Here is a 13,894-nt window from a genome sequence, read left to right on the forward strand (position 1 = left end):
GAAGAGATGAAGGACTGGAAAACTTCACGAATATGTGATAGTTTATCCTCAGGAAGCGACCATGGCTTCTGAGTCGAGGGAAATGCTGAGGAATTCTAATCTTTTGGCCAGCCCTGACATCTTCTCCGAGCAGAGGGGAACGCCAACTTGTTGAAACAGCTGAATGAGCTTCGGGAGGGAGGGGGAAGGGGGATGGAGGTGGAGGACAGAGGGTAGCTTAACAACATTAAGAGGGATCCAGCGAAGACCTTCAGATAGTTTGTTGAAAAGGCAGGGGCTACTTCTGCAGCCAAAAGTGAGCCTAACTGCGAAATAACAACGACGGTCCCATTTGACACCTAGGAGGTGCCACTGAGAGGGGTGGACTGGCATGACCCTAAAGGCATCGGTAATATCTGCCTTGGTGAGCCAGGCACCACGCCCTGCTACTTTTATAAGTTTGATGGCATGACATAGCATAACACAGGGAAATGAGGGGTTTGGGAATGATGGAATTGATGCTGGGTTGGGAACCTGAGTGAGGAGCAAAGAGATCAATAATAAGACGTTTTTTGCCTGAATATTTCCTAGTGGCGATTCCCAGGGGCCTAACTCAGAAAGAAGGGAAGGGTGGAGCTTCAAATGGTCCTGCCATGTAGCCCTTTGAAACTTCTTTAATAAGAAGCGGGGCCACAATCTCAGGTTCGTTAAGCACAGATTGGAGGTTATCGCAAATGAGATTGTGGGTAGGTGAAGGAGGCATGCCTATGAAAAACCCATGGGAAAGGCCAGTAATGAGATAATCTATGAATGATCTGTCTGGGTGAAATTGAAGAAGGAGTGCCAGTTCTGGGATGTTGATTGGGGTTGCAAGAAAACAGAAAAATTATTTTTGGAACCGTGAGGGCATTTGAAGAGGGATGAGCGGTGGGAACAGACGGACTTCGGATGGGCGTCCCTGCAAAAGCTGCAAACATGGAGGAAAAAACAGGTAGGAAAGTAGCACATACCTTCATTGAAATTGTTACAGATTGGTTTATAATTATGCACCTCGACTTTCCTCCCTCGGCGGTCGTAGGACTGGGCACTTGCAGGGTGGGGAGATTGAGGGCGGGTGGAAAAACCAGAAGAAAAGGGAATGGAAGGGCAAAGGGAACTCTGGTGGCCGACTGAGCCACAAGTGAAACAGGCGGTAGCTTCGGTAAGCATAATTAGTATTTCTGTGACGAGGACAGACCAATCTATACGGATGCCCGTTTGGGTGAGAATGGATGGAGCTTTGGCGGAAAAATGCTTATGATAATGGAAAAAAGGGAGCGGCTGTATTTAAGATGAAGGTTGTTATGAAGGATAGATAAATGTCTAATTCTACTCTGCGTTCCGGATAAACTGAACATATGATATCTCTGAAGATGCTGAAAACTGCAACAAACTCACCAAAATTTAAATCTTTGGCAAGGTGGGGATATAAGGATTTGAAAACGGTGGTAAAATCTTCTGAAGAAGCCACACGGTGATTGACTTCTGGAGATGGAAGAATAAGTCAGACCAAGTTGATGAGCTGACCCTGGAAAATCTTGGTGCGGAGTATGGGTGAAATGTTAGCATACATGGGTGTGCATGCTCTGCCCAGAGACGAGCCTAGCAGGGCGTTAGCGAGGATGAATGTAGGTGGGATGGTCCAGGGAGCCGCCTGAGCGTCTCGTAGAGCAGAGGGAGACGGAACAGCTCACATGGCAGAGTTGGCAGCAAAATCCTGGAGATGGTGGGTAAGCAAAGCGATAAAACGTTGAGAGTCCATGGATGCGGTGAACGATGCTGGGATGACTGGGTTTGACAAAGACGAAGATGTTGGAATAATTGAATATATATTTATCTTATATTTTCTCCTATTCTTTAACTTGACTATTTGATCTTATAACCTTTCATGATGTATGTGTGAGAAAGGATGTGTGAGTTTGTCTGCAGGCAAAGATCATAAATGGAGCTGAACTAGCAGAGAAGGAAGCAGTCCAGTTGAGGAGGTCATAAAGATGAAGGCTGATTACACTCGACAAAAAGTCACAGCTGACCCTACCAGTTGTAGCAGACTGTGGAAATGTGTTGTTAATGTATAAAGCTGTTTATGACCTGTTTACGATGCAGTTGTTGTTTTCCCCCATCCTTTAGAGAACAATGTTTTTGTAAACTAGGGACCCCCGAAAGACAATAAAAAGAGGAAGTGGTCAGATAGGCTTCAGAGCGGTGCGAGATCTGTAACTGAACAAATCTTGACTGTCTCTCCTCGCAAAGCGAGTAAAAGGAACTAATACTTTGTCTCTCTTTTCTTTTTGTGTTGTTATAAATATTGTTAGGTTGGTTAAACCTGACATTAATTTGGTCCTTTGAGCCGGAGTCCAACTACGCCTGATGATTCCAGCGGGTCGGTAGACTCCAGGAAAAGACCGTGCGCACGGCTGTTTTCAACAGGAAGACACACAGACCCTTTCCGGGACTGGATTTCGGCCCGCCCGCTGGAGTCTGACGGCTGACGGAACTCTGAGAGAGAGAAGAGAGGACAAAGTGGTGAGTTGAATCTGGATTTAAAACAAAAGTGTGACGAATGACTGGGGGTCATTGCGTGAAGTGAAACCCTGTGAACCTAGGCCCTAACAGGTAACAGCAGTGCGCCGGAGTTCTGCTTAAAGTATTAGTGAAAATACTGAAAATTCGGAGGTTATCAGCAGTGCGCCGGAGTTCTGCTTGAAGTATTAGTAAAAATACTGAAAATTCCGAGGTTATAGGGGACGACAGAGTCCTCTTAAGTATTAAGAAAGTAATACTAAAATTCCGTGTTTCCAGAACGGCGGAGTCTGCGTTTAAGTATTTTAAACAACAAAAAATACTAAGTAAAATCTGCGTTTAAGTATTTTAAACAACAAAAAATATTAAGTAAAATCTGCGTTTAAATGTGTGCATGTGAGAAATAAATGGAGGATTTAAACCACTAGGTTTTACATCATACCAAAGCAGTAGGATTGAAAGTGACTAACTTTTGTGGAAGCAAAGGCAAGATTTCTCCACTCGAAAGAGTTGAAGTGAGAATTACCACAAAAGGAGATTTTTCTGTCACCCTACTGAGCAGAATAATCCAGTATTTAGAATACCCTAGGTATTTATATGCTGGACCAAATTTAAATAAAAGAAATGGGAAAAGGGTGATTTAAATACACTAAAATGAATAATAATGTAAAGATTGGAAATTTATGGAAGCACAGGATCAAATTAAAATATTAAAATGAAAATATTTAGATACATGGATAACCACATATCATTATGATGGTCGTTTAAACTCTAAAAAATTAGTTAATCTATAGGATGCAATAATTAAAAGTACATTAAAGTAAACGTGATTTAAGAAAAATGGACAAAGCAGTAATGTAGATGAGGATGTAAATTATTGCTTAAAAGTAACTAAAAAGAGAGAAATGTGAAGCAGGAGATAAGAATGGACGTTTTTGTGGAAAGCAGAAAAGGTCAGAGGGCTAAGAAGTAATTTTTGATAGACTGGCAAAGTAGAACAGCAGGACAGAAGAAAGGGAGTAAAAAGAGTAGGTGGAAAGTTTTTGTTTTGTACCAAAGATCTGATGAGGTTTGAAAGGATAAGATGGGCTAAAATGAGTCCCTTTGGTGAAGAAATCCATCCCCACCATGGCTGTACCTCATGTATGTTTTATTTGTGTTTTTTTTTTTTTATTATTGTTTTGAGATGCTGAAGGATGTTGATACAGTTTGTCACGGAGGTTCATGGCATGACACGGTTTTTTTCTGAGTAACCTTAGAAAATATTTTACTCTTTTTAATAGCCAGAGTGAAACAAAAAGAGGAATGACCTTTTGAAGAATATAGGATTAGACTGACAAAAGTGTTTAAAATACATAGTGGTCTACAATAAGCAAGGAGCTTATTGACAGCAGTTAAAAAATGCACTACATGCTGGTTCCAGGGATGCAATTAATACCTGGGTAAGGAGATATTTTATAGGGTTCCCCACAGCAAATCTAGAAGACTATGTTAATCATGCCCTCCATGCAGAAAAAGTTATGAAGGAGATAAAAAAAAAAAATACATAAATAAATAAATAAATAAATAGGCAACATTTTTTTCAGCAAGAAGAAGAAGAAGAGCAGATTTATTAAAACAACAGAGGTAGAGAAAAAATTTAGAGGCAGAGGACAAAAACCGCAGGGGTCAGAGAGGAGTGAGCAGAGGAGATTACAGACAAATACACATCAGGGTGTTGATGTTAAAAAAGGAGTAGGACCACCTTATTACTACTATTAACTGGATGTTCTGAATAAGCCACCCCTAGACGTAGGGACAGCTTTACTAACAGAAGGAAGAAATGTCATTACTCAACTACAAGATCAGATGACACCAGATGATCTACATATTACCATGTGGTATAAAAATACTCCTGGACAAGATAAAATTTATGAAGAAGTATTAAATAAAGTAACCCCTATAAAAGTCATGGTAACTTATGTTTATACAGAAAGGAAGAGTACCTCAGTTGCTGAAGTAGTGTTAGAGGAAGACACTAGGAAGCTCTGCAACATGTGGTCACCTCCACACATATCTTTATTCAAGGATAAATCAGTTTTCCATAAGCGAGTCACCACTGGAAACTATACATGTATAAATATGACAGAGAGAGGTAATAAATTGGGAAATCTCATTGCAGTATGGTGTACTACAATTGTAAAAGTAAATAAGTGTTTTAAACTAGTCTCTAGAGGAGATATTTGGTGGTGGTTGTTTGATTGATCACCTTCAAAAGTAACAGGACTCTGTGCTTAATTACTTTATGGTTATATCCTATGTTAGTAGATGAAGTAACAGATGGACTATCTAGTGTAAATCCACATGATTGGTGTGATAGAAAGTGCAGAGAAGCAGCTTGGCAGACTGAGGGAGACTCTACATACATAGATGCTATAGATGAATATAAATTAGCTGATCAAGTAGCTGCAGGATTTTAATCAAGCATCTGTTGGTGGTGTACAATGAACAGAAACATAGACAGGATCAACTATATTCACTACAATGTACAAAAACTAGGAAATTGGACACAAAGCGGGTTTGAAACTGTCCATGACTGATTGGCTTCAACTTCCCTGATAGCATTCCAGAATAGAATTGCTTTGGACATTTTGTTAGCTGAAAAAGGAGAAGTTTGTGCTATTTTCGGAGAAAAATGTTGCACATTCACACCTAACAACACTGCTGCTGGCTGATGGCAGCCTCACTAAAGCCATAGAAGGTTTGAGATCTTTAAATGGCAAAATGAAAGAGCATTATGGAGTAGACGCCTCGATGTGGGACTCCTGGCTGGATATGTTTGGGAAGTATAAAATTTTAGTATCATGAGTAATAATTTCCTTTGCAGTGTTTGCTGCAATTTTGACATTGTGTGGATATTGTTGAATGCCCTGCTTTTGTACTCTGTTTAACCGTCTTATCACCACAGCTATTTCTCCTATGGAAAGCAGAGTTACACAACTCTATCCGTTATTTAAACATCAGGATGATGAAGATGATGAGGATGCGACTGATCACTTTTCTGACCTGTATGCAGATCCATTTCTATATGATTCTGTGATTTAAATGTCAGTAAGTACCTCTTGTCTTTGTACTCATGAAGATAATCTTACAGTTAAAAAAATTTGACAGAAGTGGCTGTTAAGTGATATGAGAATATGAGCAGATATAAGATATACAGGGGGGAAATGTTGGAATAATTGAATATAGATTTATCTTATATTTTCTCCTATTCTTTAACTTGACTATTTGATCTTATAACCTTTCATGATGTATGTGTGAGAAAGGATGTGTGAGTTTGTCTGCAGGCAAAGATAATAAATGGAGCTGAACTAGCAGAGAAGGAAGCAGTCCAGTTGAGGAGGTCATAAAGATGAAGGCTGATTACACTCAACAAAAAGTCACAACTGACCCTACAAGTTGTAGGAGACTGTGGAAATGTGTTGTTAATGTATAAAGCTGTTAATGACCTGTTTACGATGCAGCTGTTGTTTTCCCCCATCCTTTAGAGAACAATGTTTTTGTAAACTAGGGACCCCCGAAAGACAATAAAAAGAGGAAGCGGTCGGATAGGCTTCAGAGCGGTGCGAGATCTGTAACTGAGCAAATCTTGACTGTCTCTCCTCGCAAAGCGAGTAAAAGGAACTAATACTTTGTCTCTCTTTTCTTTTTGTGTTGTTATAAATATTGTTAGGTTGGTTAAACCTGACAGAAGAAGCCTGGGCTGTAGAAGGATCCATGGGAGGAGAGACAGGAGCAGAAGCCGGGCCAGGTGGAGAGGGGTCAGAAACTGGTGTTGAAGCAGGGTGACCTCAACGGCATTTGGCTGGAGGATAAGCTGATTTCTTGAGGCGTTTCCCAGAGGAGGAGGTGGGGGGTTGAGGAGGTGGAGAGGGGGAAGATCCGTGGTGAGGCAGTAGCTCAACCAGTTGAGTTGAGAAGCTTCCAGGTCTGAATCTCCCCTTCCAGGCCTGAACCCCTCCTCTGCTCCGTCCAATGACTCCACCATGTGTCCCCGCTCCAGCCAATCAGCATCGAGTCCGCATTTTCTCTTCAGCCAATCACCGTCCAAGGCTCTGCTTTAAAGGTCTTCGGTCACAGATTTCCTCGCTCTTCAAGCTGAGCTACGACGCTCCTCCTCCCCATCTCCACCATCTGGCTTCCTATTTCCTCCTGATTTACATACCTCCTCAGGCCTCCACTCGACCACCAGTCCGATCACAGGGGGAAGACATTTCTAATTCTATTCATAAGTTGTTCATTCAAGCTCGTGTCATTCTCAGCATTCGTGTCTTCCTCTGGGGTCCGAGCGCCAAAGAAATATATACTTGTAAATAAACTTCTCTAATTGCCACATATGTGTCTTCTCATTGTGAGTCTTACAGGATTGAATTTTCTTTCAGATGTTGAGTGCTCATTTAAATTAAACTCAAAAGTTATTAAAAAATGGTCAGACAGGACAGGGTTATGAGAAAATATTGTTATGTCTTTACTCTCAATGCCATATGTCAACACAAGGTCCAGAGAATGAAGACAAAGGTGGGTAGGTTTGTTAATGTTTTGAGCAAAGCCAATTGAGTCTAAGATAGCATTAAAGGCTATATTTAGGCTATCACTTTCAGTGTCAACATGAATGTTAAAATCCTCCACTATAATAACCTTATCTGTATTTAACACTAAATCAGATAAAAGGTCTGAAAACTGATCTAAAAATTTAGAGTAAGCACCTGGTGGACGGTACAAAACAACAAACAGAAGTGGTTTTAGTGCTTTGCAATTTGGATGAGGAAAACTAAGGATTAAATATTCAAAAGAGTTGTAGCTATTGATTGATCTGGGACTAATCAATAAATCGGACTGAAAGATGGTTGCTACTCCTCCTCCTCGCCCAGTATTTCGAGGTACGTGGAAATTTAAATAATAATTAGAAGGAGTTGACTCATTTATAGTAACATAATCTGCTCAGTTAAGCAATATTAAAGTTAAGTATACCCTAAGTGTTCAGTTTGTGAACCACATTGTAAAAATGTCAAACTGAGCACTTAATAAAACTGAACCATATAAAAATTTGTCACTTTGAATATTCTGATAGTCATTTATTTTAAACAAAAACAACAGCCTGGTTTTAAAAGCCAAACTCCATCTGCTTCTGTTGAAAAATAACCGGGTAAACCAGTTAAACCACTTTGTGTTAGTCTTGCACATAAAATTCCAATAAAATATATTCATGTTTGTGGTTGTAATGTGACAATATGTGGAAAAGTGCAAGGGGTATGAATACTTTCACATGCCACTGTATTTGAGTTTGGACAGCCTCCCTTCCATCACCCTAATCTTTAGCTCCCTCCACAGACTCAATATCATGCTCATGTCTGAAGTCTGGTTGAGCTGATCTAAAACATTCATTTAACTTCCAGTCAGAAGAGTTTTTATCAGTTTTCTTTGTTTGCTTTCAACTGTTCTGTTCTTCCTGGGATTCTTAACCCTGATCTTCAGGACCTGCTATCCTGCATGTTTTAGGTGTTTTCCCGCTGACACACACCTGACCTAAATGAATAAATGATCGCCAGGCTTCTGCAGTACTTGATGGATGCTGAGGAGTTCATGCAATTATTTTAATCAGTTGTGATGGAGCAGAAACACACAAAAAAAAATGGTTAACACTGCATTGTTGCATTTAAATTAGTTATCATGTCTGTAAATGTAATGATCAAGAGTTTAAGAAATAAACACAATGTATTTATTTTCAGATCATCAGCATTTTATAAAGAATTTTTCTCAATGATTCATAAAATTCAAGCACAGGTTGCTGAGACATTTATTCAGAAATAACTAAAATTCTCTATGAGTACAACAGATAAATTTTCCTTTTACATTCTGGTTCACAAGGCTGAATACTTCAAATTTGAAACTAGTTATTTTTGACTAAAGAGGAGTGCTTTACATGCCAAACATATTTTTCTCAGTTTAAGCCCATACATAACTGGGTTAAAAAGTGGCTGACTGGTGACAAAGTATAAAGATAAAATTATACGCAGGACATTGGGAACTCTGCTCATGTCAAACCTGCTCTGCAGTATCTCAAAAAAACAGCCAAAGGAGAAGTTGAGCACAGAAGCCAGGTGAGGTGTGCAGGTGCTGACGGCTTTCTGTCGGGTCTGTTTGGATCCAGAAAAACACACTTTCAGGATCCTCACGTATGTGTAGACGATCAGCGCAGTGAGACTAAAGGGAACAGTGAAAGTGTAGACCAGCCCATAGATGTTACTGGCTGTTGCACTGCTGCACACTAACTTTGTAACATAATAATTGATGCAGAAAACTCTGTCAATTATGTTTCCACACAGCCGAGAGGAGGCATTCAGTGAAATCATTACAATTATGTTAAGCAGAGGGAGAAACCATGTCAAAACAGCCAGTTTGATAACTGTATTCCTCTGCATCTGCTTGTTGTAATGCAGAGGGTAACAGATGGCCAGATATCTGTCATAAGACATGATGGCTAAGTTATAAAACTCTACGTTTACATACATGTAGAGGCAGAAGATCTGCAGAAAACAGAGAGGAACAGAAACTGTGTGAACATCTGAGAGGATCTGAACCAGCAGGAAGGGAAACAAGCCTAAGCTACCATACAGTTCATTCACAAACAGGCTGCACAGAAACATGTACATAGGTTTGTGTAAGCTCCTGTTCACACAGATCACCGTAATTAGCAACACATTAGACGATATGATGAAGAAGTAAACACACATGAGGAAAAGGAAAACAACGTACTTAAAGAGACCGATGTAAAAGTAGGCACTGAGAGTGAAATATGACACCTGTGAAACATTCATTCCAGTTAACGTCTGGTGAAGGAAATTATTAGGAACCGTAAGAACAGATTGTGTTGTATATGCAGAGAGGCATTTTAAAACCCTTCCATTCCAGTGAAGGTTATATCCTATAGCTCAGAATCAATATCCGGTTAAACTACACCGCTGATATCTTGTAGCAGCCTCCAAACTGTGACTCCCCATGCTGCTCTGCTGCTTTTAAGATCTTCAGTCCCACATTGAGGTTTTGCAAGAGACACACTCTGCTACACACCTGCCCTGATCATAGCAAAACAACAACTATTGAAATGTATGTTGGGACCCAGCCATGGAAACAACATTAAAACTCCGGTACAGACTTTTCTGGAACTTTCAAAATAGATCGCATTTAACTGACGTCCAGCAACTGAGGAAAGGGGGTTAGCAGCAGACTTCCCATGATGCCACTGTCTGAATAAGAGCAGCCCCTCTCCAACAAGCTGACCTCTTCCACTGTTCCTCTTTGCGGGACCAGGATCGGAGAGGCAGCGCGCTGATGTCTCTTTGCTGGCAAACAGACATAAACTCTTCAACTGGATCCAAAGATGTCATACGATCATCAATCATATGCAAAGATAAGTACGAATGAAATACTATTTGTGTATCCGGCATTTTCATTCATGAACGGGGAAATTAAGGTGTAAGAATTGCTTACTTTCTCTCTGAGGCCTGCAGAAGCAAACTGTCCCACAGAAGTTCCTGCAGAGAAGCGGTCTCTATGAAGCCGAGCGGAGCGGTCTCCCAGTCTGGAAGGAAGACAGCAGAGACCGCATCACCATGGTTACGGTAACATGCAGTGTGGTTAGCGGACCGAACGGGCCGTCTTTCATCCACAGCCACGGAGGTTAGCTGGAAGCTAAACGTTTGTTCACAGACCAGCCGACAGAACAGCCGCCACTCCCCACAGCTAAGGAGGTTAGCTGTAGCTAACCGTTTAAAGACTGTGGACGTTTCTTCAAACTTCTCCACCTTGGACAACGTTCCTCACCACAGTTCATGAGGTTAAGTGTTTGGGCAGAATAATATAGAAAGATTTAGATTGAACTGATCTAAACGTTTTTGTTTGTGTTGAACTCAGCTATCTTGGTGCTAGCAGAATATCTGCAGCACACGTGTTCAGGTTGTGTTCTTTGTGTGTTTTTAAAGTTAAGACAAACTTTCTTAAAGGGTGATTTTTAAACAGAAGATTGATCATAACGCGCCGTCCGCGCTTATTCATTTTAACCCTTTTATCAACGGTAATTTTAAAGGCGTGTGTTTGATTCTGGTGCTAAGCTATCAGCTTCTTTGTTAGCTTCAATGGCTAACAGCTAAGGACACGTGCTTGCTGCTAAATAATATTTACCCAGAAAGGTTTAGTTTTCAATCCAGTAAATAATGTGTCATCATTTTACTAAATTTGATAACTAAGTAAACACCATTAAGCCCCATTTCTCCAGAAAGATTTGGCTCTTTTCCAAAATATTCCCTTAATAATGTTTCTTTAAATATTATTTCAATAAATAAAGGCAGCTAATTAAACCCCGTTGATAAATGGTCATCCAGAAGGTTGGTTTTATTCAGCAGATCATTCTTTAAAACATTATTTTATTAAAATAATATTTTATCTGACCTTGCATTGTGAATGGTTGTCTAAATGTTTGCTGATTATTTCCTAAGTTGGTTCCAAGACTAATTTAACTTCATTTCCAGATTCTTCAAGATAATCCTTGGTTCTCAAACATAAACATTGCATGGTAATGTTGCATCACTCTTTTGGTCATAATTTCTAATCATCTTTAATCAACTTGTTTATATTGTACATAGTCCATTAGTCTTCATTATTCTTTCATTCTGCTTGGTAGTTTAGTTGGATTGTTTTTGTGTAACCCAGGTTTAAATAGCCTTCACTAAATATAAGCCTTTTCATAAAAATAGCTATAAAATGGATAAATAGGAAATAAATAAATAGGATAATAAATAAGTCTCAAAGTAGTTAAAAATAATGATATAAAAAGTAATAATTACAAACATTAAAAATGCTGTATTTCATGTTATGATATTTTATTTGGTTAAAAAAGCAATCTGTATAAAACAGAGTTTTATTTTGTCAGCAGCTAGAACAGTCAAGTGTGAGAAAAAATCTCTTATTCTGAAGGGTCACATTGATTTGTAACCATGTGACTAACTCCAGCCAACTGGGTTGCTATGTTCTCTGGCGCTAGAAGAAGAAGCAGGGAGAAGAAGCTAAAAGAGTTGTGCTGTGAAAGATATGAGATAAGAGAAAATTGATGATTAAAAGTCTACCTGCTGTCTGGAAATTTTTTCCATTTTCTGGAGGAGGAGCTTTCCATATTTTTTTTTTTACTGACTTCGTTTGGAGTGTTATATGTTACAGAACTGGACTTGGTGAATTAAAAAGTGTATTTTATTTACTATGAAGGATGTTATCTGTAAGATAGTTTTATTTTTGAAACGGAAAGCTAAAGTAGGACATTTATGTTTATGTTATAAAAAAAATAAAACTGTGGAAGTAACGGATGAGCTGATGTGGGTGAAGCATGTTTCCCCCCCCCACACACACACACAATGTTCAGCCGCCATATCGACCAGAATATTATTTTATTCAGTACAAAGTAAAGTTAAAAGAGCTTTTGTTATGCTTGGTTGGTTATTAAACCAGGCCTTTAAGGAAATTGGACCGAGTTGGATTCGCTAGTGAGAAACAAGATGGCGAGCCATAACCCAGGAACCCTGTAACCAACGTCTAGCAGGAGCTACACATCTGCTGGACATAGCGAGTCATCCAAACTGGTATGACCTGCTCATGCTTTCCTAAAGAAAGAGCATTGGATTCAGAGAAACGGGATTAACCCCTCAGAAGCATCAGAGAGGAAAGACATTGATTTGAAGCACAAGTTATTCGGGTTTTTTTCTGCTGGATTGTTTCTGTTGTGTTGTATTGTTTTTTTTCCTCTTCTTGAACAACATCCAATATCTATTGCTAGTGTGTGGAATGTAAAATGGTCTATTTGGGGTATAATAGAGACAAGAAATGGATAAAACAGGAAATTAAAAAAAACTTAACTTCTTAAAAAGAACACTAAACTAAAATAGATTTGAACAGATTAAAAAACACACAAACTGAGAATGAAATAGATTAACAGTATCAACTTGAACTTAAATAGAGCTATAACCTAGGTTTAAATAAATAGGATCCTTTTAATACCTGACATTAGGTTTAAATTTCGACAGGGATTAAATAAAATATTCCAAAAGAAATGGGGAAACTATTTTGGATTGAATTTTGTGTCATTGTACGTCCACTGTTGTAATATTGTTGTTTTTTTTCCTCAACAAATAAGAAGCTGGCAGTTTAAACTTATTTTTTGGGTCTGTGGTCATTAATACACTTACGCATTTCTCTACTCCCGTAGCCGAACCTAGCACTGGTCCTATTGTCTGTTCTATTAACTGTAAACACATCGTGAGTTTAGCATAGTAAAGAGTTTGTTGATGGAAATATGTTTGACTTTGCATCGACTTATTTTTGTTAATAATTTCTTGTATTTTAAGAAATTGTGTGAATTCATTCCATATATGTGCAGAGTTTATGCTGTTCAATAATGTCAGAGCTCGTCTCACACCTTTCTATTTTGTCCTAATACCATCGCCTTACTGGGCTGGTATTCACAGGACAACCCTTAACAGACCCAAATATTAATTGATAAAATATTAAAATATTAATATTAAATATCCTCAGATTCATAATCTCAACATGTACATGGATGGGTCAATTACTGCAAGTCAACAAACCCTAAGGTAAGGCATATTCGTCACTTCCTGTTTTCGTTGTTGCACTCGGTGGATTGTTTGGTGTGTGAAGCTCTCTCGTTTGATCTGATTTCTCTCTACTGTGATACCTCTTACTTGTTCTAATACATAAGCACGTTAAAACACATACTTTCTGTTGTTGCATTTAAAGTTTGGGGACTCTCCGTGTCTTACACGGTTTTTCTAGTAGTAGTAAAGGGTCGCTAGCTTAGCGTTAGCTTTAGCTCCACCATGGCTACCCGTTCTGCTGTTTCTCTCTCTGAGTCTCCTCCTCTCTCCTGCTCTCTGTGTCAGATGTTCAGTTACTCCTCTGCCTCCTTTAGTGATAATGGGACGTGTAATAAATGTAGCATTTTTGTAGCTTTGGAGGTAAGGGTGTCGGAATTGGTGTTAACTTTGACCAGGACATGTAATTTAAATCCCATATTAAACAGGTTTCTAGGATTTCCTTCTTTCATCTCCAGAACATTACCAAAATTAGAAATATCCTGTCTAGGAGTGAAGCTGAAAAACTAGTCCATGCATTTGTTACTTCAAGGCTGGACTATTGTAATTCTTTACTATCAGGATGTCCACAAAATGCAGTTAAAAGCCTTCAGCTGATTCAAAATGCTGCAGCAAGAGTTCTAATGAAAATTAAAAAGAGAGATCATATTTCTCCTATT

At 39.1% G+C, this 13,894-nt stretch overlaps 1 protein-coding gene across 1 annotated transcript; it reads right to left on the reverse strand.

Moving 5' to 3' along the window:
- Positions 1 to 8,474: 8,474 nt before the first annotated feature.
- Positions 8,475 to 9,401, reverse strand: LOC124884620 (olfactory receptor 11A1-like). Its single transcript, XM_047392640.1, has one exon. The coding sequence runs from the start codon at positions 9,396 to 9,398 to the stop codon at positions 8,475 to 8,477; it is 924 nt and encodes a 307-aa protein (XP_047248596.1). The 5' UTR covers positions 9,399 to 9,401.
- Between the last annotated feature and the right edge of the window lie 4,493 nt (positions 9,402 to 13,894).

The sequence above is a fragment of the Girardinichthys multiradiatus genome, chromosome 18, assembly GCF_021462225.1.
Source record: "Girardinichthys multiradiatus isolate DD_20200921_A chromosome 18, DD_fGirMul_XY1, whole genome shotgun sequence".
NCBI classification, from domain to species: Eukaryota; Metazoa; Chordata; class Actinopteri; order Cyprinodontiformes; family Goodeidae; genus Girardinichthys; species Girardinichthys multiradiatus.